The sequence below is a fragment of the Gopherus evgoodei genome, chromosome 8 (assembly GCF_007399415.2).
Source record: "Gopherus evgoodei ecotype Sinaloan lineage chromosome 8, rGopEvg1_v1.p, whole genome shotgun sequence".
NCBI classification, from domain to species: Eukaryota; Metazoa; Chordata; order Testudines; family Testudinidae; genus Gopherus; species Gopherus evgoodei.
In genome coordinates, this window is record NC_044329.1 from 94,706,578 (window position 1) to 94,725,346 (window position 18,769).

Here is an 18,769-nt window from a genome sequence, read left to right on the forward strand (position 1 = left end):
AAAGATGCATGCATCATGCACCTTTCCAGGCCAGCCTGTGTAAATGCGCCTGGAGAACCATAGAGAAATACCCCTTCTGATTAATGTACTTGGATGCTAGGTGGGGTGGTGCCAGAATAGGAATATGCGGCCCATCTATAGCCCCTCCACAGTTAGGGAAACTCATTTGTGCAAAGCCATCCAGAATGTTCTGCACGTTCCCCAGAGTCACGGTTCTTCTTAGCAGGATGCGATTAATGGCCCTGCAAACTTGCATCAACACGATTCCAACGGTCGACTTTCCCACTCCAAACTGGTTCCCGACTGCTCGGTAGCTGTCTGGAGTTGCCAGCTTCCAGATTGCAATAGCCACCCACTTCTCCATGACAGGGCAGCTCTCAATCTCGTGTCCTTGCGCCGCAGGGTGGGGGCGAGCTTCTCACACAGTCCCATGAAAGTGGCTTTTCTCATCCGAACGTTCTGCAGCCACTGCTCGTCATCCCATATTTCCATGATGATGTGATCCCACCACTCAGTGCTTGTTTCCTGAGCCCAAAAACAGCGTTCCATGGTGCTGAGCATTTCCATTAATGCCAAAAGCACTTTAGTGTCATACACGCCAGGCGAATCGATATCGTCAGACTCCTCACTGTCACTTTGGAGCTGAAGGAATAGCTCAACTGCCAACCGTGATGTGCTGGCGACACTCATCAGCAAAGTCCTCAGCAGCTCGGGCTCCATTTCCCACAGAAATCGTGCTGCACAGAAACCGCTGGGAGACTCACAATGGCGCCAAATGTGGACGGAAAAACAGTGACTGCTGGGATGTGAAGCGATGCACCACTGGGCATTGGGACAGGAAGTGGAATGACCTGCACCCTTCCGTCCCCTTCCCACAACCCACGGTGCCAAAATGGGATGAGGTGCTCTGTGGGATAGCTGCCCACAATGCACCACTCCCAACAGCACTGCAAATGCTGCGAATGTGGCCACACTGCAGTGCTTTCCCTACACAGCTGTATGAAGACAGCTGTTTAACTCCCAGCGCTGCACAACTGCAAGTGTAGCCAAGCCCCCAGACAACTTTTCGTCCTCCTTTGTCCTCCAGCTCAGTGCACATATTCTGCCTGCCAGGATTTCCTGCTGTTCGATGTTGATAGTTCAGTCGTTGAGGGTTCTCATTGTCTTTCTGGATCCTCTGTTGATTTAAGCTGGTTTCAACCAGTTCTTTAACAACCCAGTCATTCCACCCCGACAGTGGGGTGACACACCCGCCTGTCTCCTGCAGTGTTGGAACAGTGTTTTGCCTCCACTGGGTGGCGATGCAAAATAGAGGGAAACTGAGACATATGTAAGCACCATAAAAATGTTTTTAAAAATTCCCAGTGTGTCATACTTGTCAATAAAACCTTCAATGTCATTATCTTCTTGTGGTACTGTTTGCCTAATCAAGCAATAGCAGTTTGAACTAATTTACCCACATCCTTCTGTACACCTGCCAGCTGTATTTTATTGGATGACACACCCATTCATACAGTACCGATTTTTTTGAGATAACCACACAGAAATGGATGTTAGCAATACAGTGCATGCTGTGGCTGACTGAAGCAAAGAACTGGTAATAAACCAGTAATGTTATCCCCTATTTATACTAGCATAACTATTTGTGGTGTAATAAGTCAGAAACATACTAGCTTTGATCTACAGCAGAGCTTTACTGATAAGAATGGGAGGTTCTGCAAAAATGGACAATATAGATCCTTATACAGTGAACATACTTGTAGTTAGTAACGTTATTTCTACATTCGATGTGAGAAAATTCAGGGAATGTAGGACAATTACTATTTCTGCCATTTGTCTATTCATATGTGCTGTGATCTGATTTATGTACTGCAAACAACTGTGCACAGTTATTCAACTAAATTATTTAAATATAAATTAGGTGCACAGTTATTCAACTAAATTATTTAAATATATGATTATTGCATTATCATTATTAGGTTCAAGAGTCAACACACCTGTTTACAGGAAGTGGAGGAATTTACATCTCAGAACTCATTTTTCAGGCCCTCTGCAGACTCAGGAAACCAATTCCTCATAGATTATGCTCTGCTCACATTTGAAATGTTTTCTTCGCTACCATAAACGCTAGAATAATTGTTAATGGAAGTTTTCATTCTACAAAATCTTAACTATTGAGGGCTGTTTGAATATCCCAAACGAGCAGAAGCCACCAAGTATTGATTCTGGTCAATGATACCTCATACTGATAACTGGTTTAAAAAATACAGATGCTTTGCTTTTAAAATACATTTTCAGTTATGTGCATTAGTCCTGGCCTGCAGGCCATCTGCGGCATAAGAACTTCCTCATTGTGCCCTGCGGAGGAGAGACGCACGCAGACATGCTGCTGGCAATGTCCGCTGCAGGCGCTGCCCCTCGCAGCTCCCATTGGCAGGGGGAGAGGGACAGAGTTACTATTATCACTAGTCGCCAGGCAGAGTCAGCCATGGGGGCAGCATCATTAGTTGCCGGGCAGAGTCAGCCATGGAGGCAGGGTCACTTTTTTCCACAATGAATATAAACAAGTCAAAAAAACTGAACACAATTATCTGATGCACACCTTGCTGCAATCCTGAAGGTTTCAACTGCTCAGTCACTGAGGCCAAACATCAACAAACTGACTGAATTGAAGGACTGCCAAGTGTCTGGCAAACCCTAAAAATCTGGCAGGCAAAGAATTGAATAAAGTTGTATGAAAGTTTTATTATTCCTAAGAAATCTGAATACAGTATAAATGTTTTCTTTTCTGAACACATCTTCAGTGACATTATTGGCCAGCTGGGAGGATTTGAGGACTGGCACTAAGGTAAATTGAGTTTGAGACCCCTCCTGTAAGTGATGTTTGTTTTGAAGCCTGTATTTTCAAATACATTGGTTTCTGACAGTGAGTGGTCACAGTATCACGTAATTCAACTGCTGGCATACTGATTATGCTAATTTTCAAGTTTTGCCTCAGGAAGCAAAAGTGTACAACACGATGAGCTTCCAATGACTTGTGTAGTTTTCCTTTGGGTTTCAAGGCTTAACTGTTAACTTGTGAGTGGACTACATTTCTCAGTCTTCAGAAACAAATATGGCAACCTTGGGGAAAAAAAAAAGGCTCCTGGTATAGTCAGAGACTTCTTATATATCCTATAGCCAAATTATATCCATGGTACTGTACTGTTAAACATCCACATAATGGTATACTGCTTACAATATAACATGCAAATCCTTGGACTCCCAAAAAGCAGTAATAAAGCCCCAATGAAATGGACAAAGAAAATGCCCAAAGACAAAAATAGTATTTCTTGCTATTGCAAATTCAAAAATAAAAACCCTTATTTTGAAGATCTTTTTAAAATAAATTTTAATTACATTAATAGCATTTTAAATGAATAACAGTGTGAGAAACAGTTCAGAGTAGCCACCAAATTTAGCATTCAGAGGAACAACTCACACACACACACACAAACCTTCAAGAGTAAAAAGAATGCAGGCATAAGTCCAGCAGCAGAGTGGGGCTACCCAGTTTATTGCATGGAATGCAGCATGTATGATTACTTGCCTTGTGGACAACTGGCATGTCTGTGGATGGGGCCCCTGTTATTAGTCAGAGACAGGTAATAGTAACGGGGATTTGATCATTAGAAATATAGAGAGCTGGGTGTGCGATGAACCGCATGGTGAATTGCCTGCTGTGTGCAAAGGTTGCAGACCTTTCGAGACATCTAGACAGACCTATGTGCAGTGCTGGGGAGGAGCTGGTGGTTGTGGTATATATGCAGGTACCAATGACAAAGGAAAGGTAGGAGAGAGGTCCTGGAGGGCAAATTTAGGCTACGAGGTAAGAGATTAAAGTCCAGAACCTCCATAGTAGCATTCTCTGAAATGTGTCTAGTTCAGGGATCAGCAACCTTTCAGAAGTGGTGTGCTGAGTCTTCATTTATTCACTCTAATTTAAGGTTTTGCGTGCCAGTAATATATTTTAACATTTTTAGAAGGTCTCTTTCTATAAGTCTATAATATATAACTAAACTATTGTTGTATGTAAAGTAAATAAGGTTTCTAAAATGTTTAAGAAGCTTCATTTAAAATTAAATTTAAATGCAGAGCCCCCCGGACTGGTGGCCAGGACCCGGGTAGTGTGAGTGCCACTGAAAATCAGCTCGCATGCCGCCTTTTGGCACGCGTGCCATAGGTTGCCTACCCCTGGTCTAGTTCCAAATGCAGAGCCAGTCAGACAGGCAGAACTGCAGGGTGTCATTGTGTGGATGAGACAATGGTGTTCAAAGAGGGATTTACGTTTATTAGGAACTGGGGAACCTTTTGGGAAAGGAAGAGCCTATAGAGGAAGAATGGGCTCCACCTAAACCAAACCAAAACCAGGTTGTTGGCATGTAAAATTGAAAATGTTTGAGGAGTTTTTAAACTAAGGGCTGAGGGAAAGCTGACAGGTGTTGAGGTGCACATGGTTCAGATTAATAAATCATCCCCTAAGGGATGTGTCTAAGGGGCTAGTTTATATCCTAGTAAACAGGAAAGGATAGAAGTTGATAAAGTACAGATAAGAACTAAAGAGAAACAGTCAATGAAAAAGAGCCCCATTCAGCAATACCACATGAAGGCAGACAACTATATACTGGCAAAAGTTATAAGTGCTTATTTACAAATGCAAGAAGCCTAAATACTAAGACGGGTGAATTTGAGTGCCTGGTATTAAATGAGGATATTGACACAATATGCATCACAGAAAGTTGGTGGAATGATAAGCAATGGGACATGGTAATACCAGGGTACAAAAAATACAGGAATGTTAGGCCACGCTGGCTGGGGAGTGCCACTATATGTTAAAGAAAACATAAAGTCAAATATAATAAAAATCTTAAATGAATAAAACTGAAGCATAATATCAGTATGGATAGAAAGTCCATGCTTAAATAAGAATATAGCAGTTGGAATATACTATCAGTCACCTGACAAGGATGATGTCAGTGACTGTAAAATGCTCATGGAAATTAGAGGGGCAACAAAATCAAAAACCCCAATAATAATGGGAGATTTCAACTATCCCCATATTTGCTGGGAACCTGTCACCTCAAGATGGGATGCAGAAATAACATTTCTAGACACCATAAATGACTGATTTTTGGAGTAGCTTGTCCTGGAATCCACAAAGGGACAGATAATTCTTCATTTAGTCCTTGATTTAGTGGGACACTGGATCTGATCCAAGAGTTGAATATAGCTGCAGCTCTCGGTAATAATGACCACAATGTAATTAAATTTAACATCCTTTCAAGGGGGGAACACCAAAGAAACCCAGCCCAGGAAATTTAACTTCAAAAAAGGGAACTACACAAAAACGAGGAAGGTACTTAAATGAAAATTAAAGGGAACAGTCACAAAGAGTGAATTGACTGGAAGATGCATGGAAACTTTTTAAAAACACTATAATTGAGCCTCAAACTATTTGCTTACCCCACATAAAATAAAAACAATAAGAGGACCAAAGAGTGCCATCCTAGCTAAACAACAGTGTAAAGAGGCAGTTGGAGACAAAAAGACATCCTTTAAAAATTGGATGTCAAATCCTACTAAGGACAACAGAAAGGAACATAAACTCTCACAAGTCAAGTGTAAAAGTATAATTAGGAAGACCAAAAAAGAATTTGAAAAGCAACTAGCAAAAGACACAAAAACCTAACAGCAAATATTTTTTAAGTACATCACAAAAAGGAAGCCTGCCAAACAATCAGTGGGGCCACTGGACCATCAAGTTGCTGAAAAGGCACTCCAGGAAGACAAAAAGAACAGGAGTACTTTTGGCACCTTAGAGACTAAAAATTTTATTTGAGCATAAGCTTTCATGGACTACAGCCCACTTCATCAGATGCATGGAGAGGAAAATACAGTAGGAAGATATATATACACACACACACACAGAGAACATGAAACAATGGGTGTTACCATACACACTATAAGGAGAGTGATCTGTTATGGTGAGATATTATCAGCAATAGAGAAAAAAACTTTTTGTAGTGGTAATCAAAATGGTCCACTTGCAGCAGTTGAAAAGAAGGTGTGAGGAACTGCGGGGGAGGGGGGAAGTTGGGGGATAAACATGGGAAGTAGTTTTACTTTGTGTAATGACCCATCCACTTCCAGTCTGTATTCAGGACTAATTTAATGGTGTCCAGTATGCAAATTTAATTCCAATTGAGCAGTCTCTGGTCGGAGTCTGTTTTTGAAGTTTCTGTTGTAATATTGTGACTTTTAGGTCTGTATTTGAGTGACCAGAGACACTGAAGTGTTCTTCAACTGGTTTTTGAATGTTATAATTCTTGACGTCTGATTTGTGTCCATTTATTCTTTTACTTAGATACTGTCCGTTTCGGCCAATGTACATGGCAGAGGGACATTGCTGGCACATGATAGCATAGATCACATTGGTAGACGTGCAAGTGAATGAGCCTCTGACAGTGTGGCTGATGTGATTAGGTCCTATGATGGTGTCCCCTGAATAGATATGTGGACAGAGTTGGCAACAGACTTTGTTGCAAGGATAGTTTCCTGGGTTAGTGTTTTTGTTGTGTGGTCTGTGGTTGCTGGTGAGTATTTGCTTCAGGTTGGGGAGCTGTCTGTAAGCAAGGACTGGCCTGTCTCCCAAGATCTGTGAGAGTGATGAATTGTCCTTTAGGATAGGTTGTAGATCCTTGATGATGCGCCGGAGAGGTTTTAGTTGGGGGCTGAAGGTGACGGCTAGTATCATTCTGTTACTTTTTTGTTGGGTCTGTCCTGTAGTAGGTGACTTCTGGGTATTCTTCTGGCTCTGTCAGTCTGTTTCTTCACTTCGACAGGTGGGTACTGTAGTTGTAAGAACGCTTGACAGAGATCTTGCAAGTGTTTGTCTCTGTCTGAGGGGTTGGAACAAATGCGACTGTATCAGAGGTTGGCTGTAGACAATGGATCGTGTGGTGTGGTCTGGATGAAAGCTGGAGGCATGTAGGTAAGTATTGCAGTCAGTAGGTTTCCGGTATATGGTGGTGTTTACGTGACCGTTGCTTATTAGCACTGTAGTGTCCAGGAAGTGGATCTCTTGTGTGGACTGGTCCAGGCTGAGGTTGATGGTGAGGTGAAAATTGTTGAAATCATGGTGGAATTCCTCAAGGACTTCTTTTCCATGGGTCCAGATGATGAAGACGTCATCAATGTAGCGCAAGTAGAGCAGGGCTGTTAGGGGACAAGAGCTGAGGAAGCATTGTTCTAAGTCAGCCATAAAAATGTTGGCATAGTGTGGGGCCATGCGGGTACCCATATCAGTGCCGCTGATTTGAAGGTATACGTTGTCCCCAAATATGAAATAGTTGTGGGTGAGGACAAAGTCACAAAGTTCTGCCACCAGGTTTGCCGTGACATTATCGGGGATACTGTTCCTGATGGCTTGTAGTCCATCTTTGTGTGGAATGTTGGTGTAGAGGCTTCTACATCCATAGTGGCTAGGATGGTGTTTTCAGGAAGATCACCCATGGATTGTAGTTTCCTCAGGAAGTCAATGGTGTCTCGAAGATAGCTAGGAGTGCTGGTAGAGTAGGGCCTGAGGAGGGAGTCTACATAGCCAGACAATCCTGCTATCAGGGTGCCAATGCCTAAGATGATGGGCCGTCCAGGATTTCCAGATTTATGGATCTTGGGTAGCAGATAGAATACCCCTGCTCGGGGGTTCTAGGGGTGTGTCTGTCCGGATTTGCTCTTGTGCTTTTTCAGGAAGTTTCTTGAGCAGATGGTGTAGTTTCTTCTGGTAATCTTCAGTGGTATCAGAGGGTAATGGCTTGTAGAATGTGGTGTTGGAGAGCTGACAAAGTTCTTGATCAGATGAAAAATGAAATTTTTACATTGGTTTTCACTGCACAAGATGTGAGGGAGGTTCTGCTACATCTGAACTATTTTTTTAGATAACAATTCTGAGGAACTGTTCCAGACTGAGGCGTCAACACAAGATGTTTTGGAATAAACGGATAAAATAGACAGTAATAAGTCGTTGGGATCAGATGGCATTCACCCAAGATTTCTGAAAGAACTCAGATAGGAAATTGCAGAACTACTCATTATGGTATGTAACTAAGCCCCTTCATTTTCAGTTTAAATAATTTTTTACAAAAAAAAATAAAAAAATCCTGGTTTTACAGAAAGTAGCATTCATGGTTTTTTTTCAGATTTTCACTCTACTTTTGTATCATGCAAATATATAAAAAAATAACATTTTATTAAGAAAATACAAAACATTCCATGAGATATATGTATTACAATAATACATTAGTCTGTCCGTATAGGCAAAGCTGGTTGTTGAAGTGAGGTTATATATTAGTCTAAAAGAGGGACACAATAAACAAACACACACACACAAGCTGTGTGCGCATCTGAACGTACTGATGAATCTCACGCACAGCCCATACATATTTCAAGCTGTTAGCAGATAATAGTTTAAAGATTTGACACACTGAAATGAGAAGTATCAGAATATGTTTCAGAACACAAGGAAGTACTCAAAAGTTTTTTGTTTTTTTTTAAAGAGAAAAGGATGAAGATGAGTGCATGCGCTGCAAATGGTGTGCCTCAATTATTAAATGTAAATATTTATAGGTTCTGTGTCTACAACAGTAAACTGTTTATTCAAATGAAAAGTTTTATTTGGAGATCAGCGATATATTGTTTTCTTAAACTCAGGTGGCATTGTGTTGAGTTCTGTTTTAGTTCTGAAGCAAACCACACTGATGAACAGTATTCAGTGCATTAGGCCTTGGCTACACTGGCGCTTTACAGCACTGCAACTTTCTCGCTCAGGATTGTGAAAAAAACACCCCGCGAGCGCTGCAAGATACAGCGCTGCAAGCTAATCCCCATGAGAAGGTGGAGTATGTGCAGCGTTGGAAGAGCTCTCTCCCAGCGTTGGCGCTGCAACCACACACACACTTCAAAGCGCTGCGCTTTGAAGTTTCACGTGTAGCCAAGCCCTTAGTCTACTGAATACTTTTTTCTCCTGTCTTTCCGTCCACCAAAATAAACTCCAATATTTACCCAGAAAAATCATTAATAGTTTTCTGCACTGATTTTCACGTTTTGTTGTTGTTGTGGTAATAAACACTGATAAATTCCTGGGAAATGCTGAATAAGATAAAATCTGAAAACGAAGGGCCCTATATCACTTAAGCAAGACTCTGTATCAGATGACCAATGTAACGCTGATTTTTTAAAAAGAGGTGATCCTGCCAAGTACAGGCTGGTAAGCCTAACTTCAATACCAGGCAAACTAGCTGAAACTAGTGAAGAACAGAATTATCAGATACATAGATGAATACGATATTTTGGAAAAGAGTCAACATGGCTTTTGTAAAGGGAAACCGTGCCTCACTAATCTATTAGAATTCTTTGATGGTCAACAAACTTGAATAAGAGTAACACAGTGATACCGTGTACGCTGAGGTGGCTGAGTGGTTAAGGTGATGCACTTTCAGAAAGCCTTTGACAAGGTCCTTCCCTAAAGGCTCTTGAGCAAAACAGGCAGTTATAGAATAGGAAAGAGGTCCTCTCATGGATCAGCAATAGGTTAAAAGATAGGAAACAAAGGATAGGAATAAATGATCAGTTTTCACAGTGGAGACAGGTAAATAGCACAGTCCTCCAACAACCTGTACTGGGACCAATGCAGTTCAAACGATTCGTAAGTGATCTGGAAAAAGGGGTAAACAGTAAGGTGGCAAAGTTGCAGATGATACAAAATTACTCAAGAGTTAGGTCCAAAACTAACTGCAAAGAGTCACAAAGGGATCTCACAAAAGTGAGATTGGGCAACAAAATGGCAGATGATATTCAATGTTGGTAAATGCAAAGTAATACACATTGGAAAACAATCTCAACTATACATACAAAACGATGGGGCCTAAATTACCCATTTCCCATCAAGAAAGAGATCTTGTTGTCATTGTGGATAATTCTCTGAAAACATCTCCTCAGTGTGCAGTAGCAGTCAAAAAAGCTAACAATGTTAGGAACCATCAGGACAGAGATAGATGGCAAGACAGAAAATATCATCATGCCACTATATAAATCCATGATATGCCCATACCTTGGATATTGCTTGCAGTCATAGTCGCTCCATCTCAAAAAAGATAGATTAGAATTGGAAAAAGTACAGAGAAGGGCAACAAAAATGTTTGGGATTACAGAACAGCTTCACGCAAGGAAAGATTAAAAAGACTGGGAATGTTCGTCTTAGAAAAGAGACTATTAAGGGGGAAACAGAGGTCTATAAAAACATGAATGGAGAAAGTGAATAGGGAAGCATTATTTACCCCTTCACATAATACATGAAACAGGACTGAAATTAATAGGCACCAGGTTTAAAACAAACATAAAAAAACCCTTTTTCACACAATGCCCAGTCTACGTGTGAAACTCCCAGAGAATGTTGTGAAGGTCAAAAGCATAACTGGGTTGAAAAAAGAATTATGTAAATTCTTGGAAGACAACTGATGGCTATTAACCAAGACCGTCAGGAACATAACTCCATGCTCTAGATCAGGGATTCTCAAACTTCATTGCACTGCAACCCCCTTCTGACAACAAAAATTACTACATGACCCCAGGAGGGAGGACTGAAGCCTGAGCTCCGCAAAGCCAAAGCGCAAGGCTTCAGTCCTGGGTGGGGGCCTGTAACCTGAGCCCTGCCACAACCTGGGCCAAAGCTGAAGCCTGAGCTCTGTCACCCAGGTCTTCAGCTTTAGCCCCAGGCCCCAGTAAGCTTAAGGCCAGCCCTAGCAACCCCATTAAAACAGGGTCCCAACCCACAGTTAAGTGAACCGCTGCTCTAGATGTTCCTAAACCTCTGACTACCAGAAGCTGGGACTGGATGACAGGATGGATCACTCAGTAAATTGCTGCCCTATTCTGTCATTCCCTCTGAAGGATCTAGCACTAGCCATGTCAGAAAACAGGATAGATAGGTACTGGGTTAGATAAACCTTGGTCTAACTGAGCATAGCCATTCCTATGTTCTTATCCTATGGGATGCCATATGCTGGGAGGAAGGGGGCTTGGCAGGATCCTGTGGGGAGCTGAAAGTGGGGGCAGAGGAAGGACTCGGAGCGGGACCCCCAAGGGGCACTGTGTGCGAGGGGGGGAAGTTCGGAGCAGGACCCCCGAGGGGGCTCTGTGTGCAAGGGGGGTAGCTCGGAGCGGGACCCCCGTGGGGTGCTGTGTGCGGAGCGGGAGCTCGGAGCGGGACCCCCGGGGGGCGCTGTGTGCAGAGGGGGCTCGGAGCGGGACCCCCGTGGGGCGCTGTGTGTGGGGGGGGGCTCGGAGCGGGACTGCCGAGGGGCGCTGTGTGCGGGGGCAGGGCTCGGAGCGGGACCCCCAAGAAGTGCTGTATGCGGGTGGGGGCTCAGAGCGGGACTCCCACTGGGTGCTCTGTGTGTGGGGGGTGCTCGGAGCGGGACCCCCGAGGGGCACTGTGCGCAGTGGAGGTGTCGAACCGGGACACCCGTGGGGAGCTGCATGCAGGGGGGGAGCTTGGAGCGGGACCCCCATGGGGTGCTGCATGCGGGGAGGGGGTTGGCGCAGGACCCCCATGGGGCGCTGTGTGCGGGGGGGGGCTCAGAGTGGGACTCCCACTCGGTGCTGTGGAGGGGGTGCTCGGAGTGGGACCCCCGAGGGGCGCTGTGTGCGGGGGGCGCTCAGAGTGGGACTCCCACTGGGTGCTGTGTGGGGGGGGTGTTCGGAGCGGGACCCCCGAGGGGCGCTGTGTGCGGTGGAGGTGTCGAACCGGGACACCCGTGGGGAGCTGCATGCGGGGGGGGGGGGACTCGGAGCGGGAACCCCATGGGGTGCTGCATGCGGGGGCAGTCGGAGCGGGACCCTCATGGGGTGCTCTGTGGGGAGGGACACGGAGCGGGACACCCGTGGGGCGCTGCGTGGGGGGGGAGCTCGGAGCGGGACCCCAGAGGACCCCAGTGATGTCGAGGATCCGCTCTCCAGGTCCTCTCCAGGTCTCCCCTTTGGGCGGGCACCGGAATGGCGGCCGTCTCCTGCCTGCCCTGTGGTCCCCCCAGCCCGGCTGGCTCCACGCCCGGAGCGGGGGCGCCGCGGTACCTGGCTGCTGCTCTCCTCGGGCAGGTTTCTCAGCAGCACCTTGCGCCTGTTGCCGAGCTCCCGGCGGGCGCTCTCCAGCCGCATGGCGATCTCGGGCGGGCGGAGGGACGCTGCCCTCCCGCCGCGCTCCAGCTGCGCCCCCAGCACCGGCTCCCGCGGAGCCCCGGACAGCTCCGTGCCCGGCTCCGCTGCTGCCGCCATCTTGCAGCCACAGACAGACCTCCCGCCTGGCCGGCGAGCCCGCAGGGGGAGGGAGCCGGGCAGGGGGCGGGCGGGCCAGCGGGGGCGGGGAGGGGCAGCCCGCTGCAGCAGCGGGGGGGGTGGGGTCCGCGGGTCTCAGGGAGGGGACCAGAGCCAGGTACCCCGGCTCGCCTCCCCGAGCCTCGGACACAAGTGCTCCGAGCCCCCCTCAGACCCCGCCTCCCGTGAACCCCTCAGACCCCCCCACACACACCCTGAGCCTGGGGCTCCTCTGCTCCCCGCCTGCCATTGCTCCCCCTCGTCCCCGTGCTCCCCACACCCCACTGCTCCTCCCTCCCCCCTGTGCACCTGCCCCCCACTGCTCCGCGACCCCCGTGCATCCCTTCTCAGCTTGTCCACCCCACCCAGTGGTTTCCCCAGGAATTGAAAGTGGGGGGGTGTCAGGTTCAATGAGATATATAAAAGAGATATGAATAAAGTAAATGTTTTGTTAGGATTATGCAAATTTAACATAAGGAAAATGCAAGTTACACCAAAACACATAACAGGTCTAGATTTCTAAAAAAAAAAACAAGTAACAAATGTATTTAATTTAAATTGACTTTTGAAAAGTAAGCCATCATGGGATAAGCGGGCAGTCCTCTCATGGATCAGTAACTGGTTAAAAGATGGGAAACAAAGGGTAGGAATAAATTATCAGTTTTCAGAATGGAGAATGATAAATAGTGGTATCCTTGAGGAGTCAGTACTGGGACCAGTACTGTTCAACATATTCATCTGGAAAAATGGGTCAACAGTGAGGTGGCAAAAATTGCAGATGATACATAATTATTAAAGATAGTTAAGTCCCAGGCAGACTGCGAAGAGCTACAAAGGGATCTCACAAAACTGGGTGACTGGGCAACAAAATGGCAAATTAAATTCAATGTTGATAAATGCAAAGTAATGCACATGGGAAAGCAATCTCAACTATGCATACAAAATGATGGCATCTGAATTAGTTGTTAACACTCATGAAAGAGATCTTGGAGTCATTGTGGATAGTTCTCTGAAAACATCCACTCAATCAATGTGCAGCAGCAGTCACAAAAGCAAACAATGTTGGGAATCATTAAGAAAAGGATATATAATAAGACAGAAAATATCACATTGCCTCTATATAAATCCATGGTACGCCCACACCTTGAATACTGTGTGCAGATATGGTCACCCATCCTAAAAATATATATATTGGAATTGGAAAAGGTACAGAGATGGGCAACTAAAATGATCAGGGGTATGAAACAGGAGGAGAGATTACAATGACTGGGAATTTTCAGCTTAGAAAAGAGATGACTAACGGGGATATGATAGAGTTCTACAAAATCTTGACTGGTGCGAAGAAAGTGAATAAGGAAATTTTATTTAATCCTTCACATAACAGAAGAACTAGCAGTCACCCAATGAAATTAATAGGCAGCAGGTTTTAAAAAAACAAAAGGAAGTACTTCTTCACACAATATAAAGTCAACCCAGGGAACTCTTTGCCAGGTGATGCTGTGAAGACCAAAACTATAATAGGATTATAAAAAGAACTAGATAAATTCCTGGAGAAAAGGTCCATCTGTGGCTATTAGCCAGGACAGGGAGGGATGCAATACCATGCTCTGAGTGTCCCTAGCCTGTTTGCCAGAAGCTGGGAATGGGCAACAGGGGATGGTCACTTGATGATTACCTGTTCTGATCATTCCCTCTGAAGCACCTGGCCTTGACCACTGTTGTAAGACAGGGTACTGGGCTATATGGACCATTGGTCTGACCCAGTCTGACCATTCTTATGTAAAAATTAATTATAATAATAAAAATGTTTAGTACAGAAACTCCCCAATATAATGACCTCCCAAGATAGCAATGTGAGATAACAACCTTGGCAAATAATGCATTTTAAAAATCTTGGCCTACTAGGAAACATAATTATATAAGTTTCCATTCCTAGTCACAAATCTAGCATTCTGGAGCAAAGTGACTAAAATATAGTCCAACAAACAAATGTTTATTTAACATGCCCCTCACTTTTCCCTCCACCGCACTCCACTCACCGGTGTTGTCCTTGGTCAGTGGAGATTCAGAGTTCAGAGGTGCTTTCACGTGAGTACACCTTTCAGGTGGGGGACAAGAAGGTACTTTGCTTGTTCCTCCAGCTGTTCACTGTTCGCTTTGGCCATGTCTGTTCGTTGTGCCACCGTTCACTCCACCACTCTGTTGCCAATGGCCAGGGCCGGCTCTAGCCATTTCGCCACCCCAAGCAGGGCTGCACGCCGCAGGGAGCGCTCTGCCTGCGGATGCTCCACCGGAACCGCGGGACCAGAGGACCCTCCACAGGGACGCCTGTGGGAAGTCCACCGAAGCTGCCTGCCGCCCTCCCGGCAACCGGCAGAGTGCCCCCTGCAGCATGCTGCCCCAAGCATACGCTTGGTGTGCTGGGGCCTGGTGCCGGCCCTGCCAATGGCCCTGCACAGTCACCTTCAGCTGCCACCTGCCACTGTGACCTCTGCGAGTTGGTCTCTTGAGGTTCCACCAGCTCTCAATGATTTCAGCTGAGCTCTCAGTGTGGGAACCTCGCTGCTAGTGCAGTCTGGGTTGTCTCTTACACAAAAACACTGTACCCACAGGAACACTGTCCCCACAACAGGACTAAGCACTTAGACCTGATTGTCAGTGATTTCAGCTGCAGTGGTCACTTAACAGAACAAAAGACTATCTATGGAGCCTAATCAGCTCTGTCTTTAAACAGTGGAGAGGGACAGGTCCCCATCCTCTCTCTTGATGTCTTCAAATCATCACAGGCTACAGTTCTACTGCCCTTTACTCATACAATAAGAACAACATTTCATCCCTCATTCCCCCCACATTCAAGTGGTTTGTAACCCAACCCCAGCCAAAATCTATCACTTGGACAACACAGCTCTGTTTGCTGGATACCTAGGTAGATTAGGTGTGAATGTAAATATAATCTGGTCCTAAAGCCTTTCCCAGCAGCCCCAGCTCATCACTAGCTGTCAGGGAGAGCTCATTTAGACTTTGCTTACAAATCATCATTTGAAATTACTAGGCTGGCCAACATCACCGAAATGAATGCACTGGCATCATAAAAAACAGCTGTATAAGGAAGCAAGGAAGCTAGTCTATGTCCATACTTTTCAAATCTATTATACTTTTTCAGATACACATATTTTATCATACACTGTATAAGCTTTTAAAGTGTGTATTAATGTTTCAGTTTAAATTCAGATTTCCAAACAGTCACCGAATTGGTAGGTAACTAGCTCACAAAACTGGGGGGGGTGTTGGGGAAATTCAGGGGGGGTGTAGGGAAATCACTGCCTCCACCACTGGAGCTCGGGGCACCACTGCTTCGTGCCCCCCATGCACCCAATCCCCTACTGCTCTCCAACCCCCTCGCATCCCACAGCCTGAGCCTGGGGCACCACTGCTCCGCACCCCCTACTGCTCTCCAACCCCCTCTCATCCCTTAGCCCACTCACCCACCCACAGCCCGAGCCTGGGGCACCACTGCTCCGCACCCTCTACTGCTCTCCAACCCCCTCTCATCCCTTAGCCCACTCACCCACCCACAGTCCAAGCCTGGGGCACTACTGCTTCGTGCCCCCCATATACTCTGAGCCGCATGCATCCTTGAACCCAAACTCACCCCCCCTCCCAGTCTGAGGTGCCACTACTCCCTGTGCACCGGCTCCCATAACTCTCTGCCCCGCACATCTCTCAGCCTCCCACCACTGCAGCTCCCCATGCACCCTCAGCCCACTCCTCCCAGCCTGGGATGCCCCTCCTCCTCCTCCTCCCCCCCATGTCCCCCTGAACCTGCCCCTGTACATCTCTGCCCTCTAGCCTGGTACACTCTGCACCCTCACTCCCAGGCCATCCACACCCCACTGTTCCCTACTCATCCCCCAAACTGGGACCCCACTGCTTCCTGTGTACCCCTCAAAACCATCCCCTCTGACCCTGGGACCCCACTGCTCCCCACAAACTATGCCCCCTTCACTTCCCCATACCCCCACTGAGCCTGGGATCCCACTGTGGCAACCCACCCCACTGCCCCCCAGTAGACGCCTTCTCCTCCCGCACACCAAGCCAAGCACCCCACTGCATCCCCTCTGCTCCCAGTAGACCCCCCTCACACACCTACAGAGCCTGGGACTCCAATTTCCACCTTCCTCCCACTGGGTCTGGGACTCCACTGTACCCTGCCTTGCTCCTCAGTGTACCCTCTCTCCGCACACAGTGACTGAGCTTGTGACATCACTGTATCCTGCCCCCCCCCCCCGTCCTCCTGGTAAACTCCTTCATTCACCTGAGCCTGCAATTGTATTGCAGGCCCCTGCACAGTGCACCTCATTCCCCATCACCCACTGACCCTGGGGCTCCACTGCTGACCACCAGCCCATGGTCCCAGGATCTCTACTTTGCCACCCCAGTCTCACTGAATGCCGCTCTACAGGATTCCCACTTGGAACCTCTTCTCCCTGGGAGCCTACTACATTCCAACCTCTTCTCCCTGTGAGCATACTACATCCCACTACCTACTGCACACTTGGGACTCCCTCTATGCACACAGCCTGTCACCCCAATTTTATCCCCAACTATTCAATGCAGCTGGCACATCACTTCACCCTTTCTGTATTCCAAACCTCCATACACAATACACTCCCTCACAGCAGGAATCCATTGACCTTTCCTCTTATAAATTTTTCTTTCTCCCTAGGTCTTCCATAGAAAAGGGTAAAAAGCCAGATGCAGCTGAATTTTGTACAGAGATAAATATAGCCAGTGCTATTGCATCCATAAAATCTACACCCTGTGCTTGGCTCCACCAAGATCCAGCAGCACTTAAACTTGTTTCACCCCATGCACATTTGCTTTGATCCCCATATACATCTCTGGGACACCACTGCATTCTGCTTCACCCTATATCCTTTCAAATTCTGCATCCTGTAACTCAAGATCTCACTTTGCCATGTCTTCCACTTTTCCCCATAATACACAATTCCCCATGTACATGCCCTCAGAAACAACTGAAATGGAATCACTTGTAGGGGGACAGCTGCTTCACAGCATGAGTAATACAACAATTTAGGACAGTAAGTTAGCAAGGATACTGTATCTTATTGAAAATGCAGGGAGGATTTTAGGTAGGCAAAATATAATTACCCAAGATGGCATTTGGCCAAGACACACTTCTTAACATTCCCATTCTTGTGTAAAGTATTATGGGACTATGGTAAATTCAGATTATCTGAATTTTTGGCACTATGTCTCATTTGATAGATGCCGCCTCCAACAGAAAGTGTCAGGTCATTCTAATTTTTATGGTACATCAGTCTGTATATTTTCTAAGTTACCTATCACCTCCTTTTTAGTGAAGCTAGAAGTAATTGAAAAATGAGACATTTTTTAGAACATTTTTGTTAAGAATTTTTGTAATTTTTTAACCAAATCTAATAGAAAACATTTTAATTGCTTTCTTGCTTGCCTTTTTTGCTGAACTGAAATCTTCTGCAACACTACACTGTAAACTTTTAATTTCTTGGAGCATCTATCGCCATTAAGGACTGAACTGGTAACAGAATAGTCATGTGAAAAGTATTTTTCTAATTTCCTTTTTTTATTAACTTTTACTATCAGTGGTTGAGGCCTCTAGGTTCTATTGTAATAAAAATAACAATTTGTAAATCCGCTAACATTAACAATATAAGCCTGTACCACATAGCTGGTGCTTTGTATGAAACTGTGCTACCCCTGTATTCTTATATTAGATAACTGCCAAATGCTTGAAACCATCACTAGTGTGACACATTTCTCTCCCAAGTTTATTCTGCCTCCTCTTGAAAATCTGTTTTCACCTTAAAAATACAACCCAACGGAAATCACCCCGATCTCTCTCATTTTATATCATTGGGACCTGTTATCGTTTTGTTGCCTTTGTGCTGTAGCCTGTCTCCACTAATATCCTTCCTATTGTGCCATGACCAATGCAACAAACAATGTTCCAGACGGAGGGAGAGTCTAATAAATACCTTATATAGTAACACTACTGATGCTTTGATAAATGTTTTGGTCTAGGTTTTGGCCTACTGTACTTTATTTACACAGTTCAGCATGTGGCTTTCAGTAAAGTCCAGCTTTTTTTATGTAGTTTTTCATCTGAAATAAGTAAAATATGGCTACACTACGGCCTATGTTGGTATAACTTATGTCACTTAGGAGTGTGAATAAACCATCCCCTCTGAGCGCCATAAGTTACACCGATATAAGTGCTCATGTTCTGTCATTTGCACAGGTGGGTTTTTTATGCCAACAGGAGAGCTCTCGCATCAGCACAGAGCGTCTTCACCAGACA

The 18,769-nt window shown here is 45.7% G+C and overlaps 1 protein-coding gene across 1 annotated transcript in view; it reads right to left on the minus strand.

Moving 5' to 3' along the window:
* The window catches only part of RAVER2 (ribonucleoprotein, PTB binding 2), a 78,712-nt gene extending 66,343 nt beyond the window's left edge, over nucleotides 1–12,369 (minus strand). Inside the window, exon 1 of the mRNA XM_030574085.1 lies at nucleotides 12,169–12,369. Within this exon, the coding sequence (XP_030429945.1) occupies nucleotides 12,169–12,369 (201 nt within the window). The remainder of the gene's footprint in view (nucleotides 1–12,168) is intronic.
* Nucleotides 12,370–18,769: the final 6,400 nt, after the last annotated feature.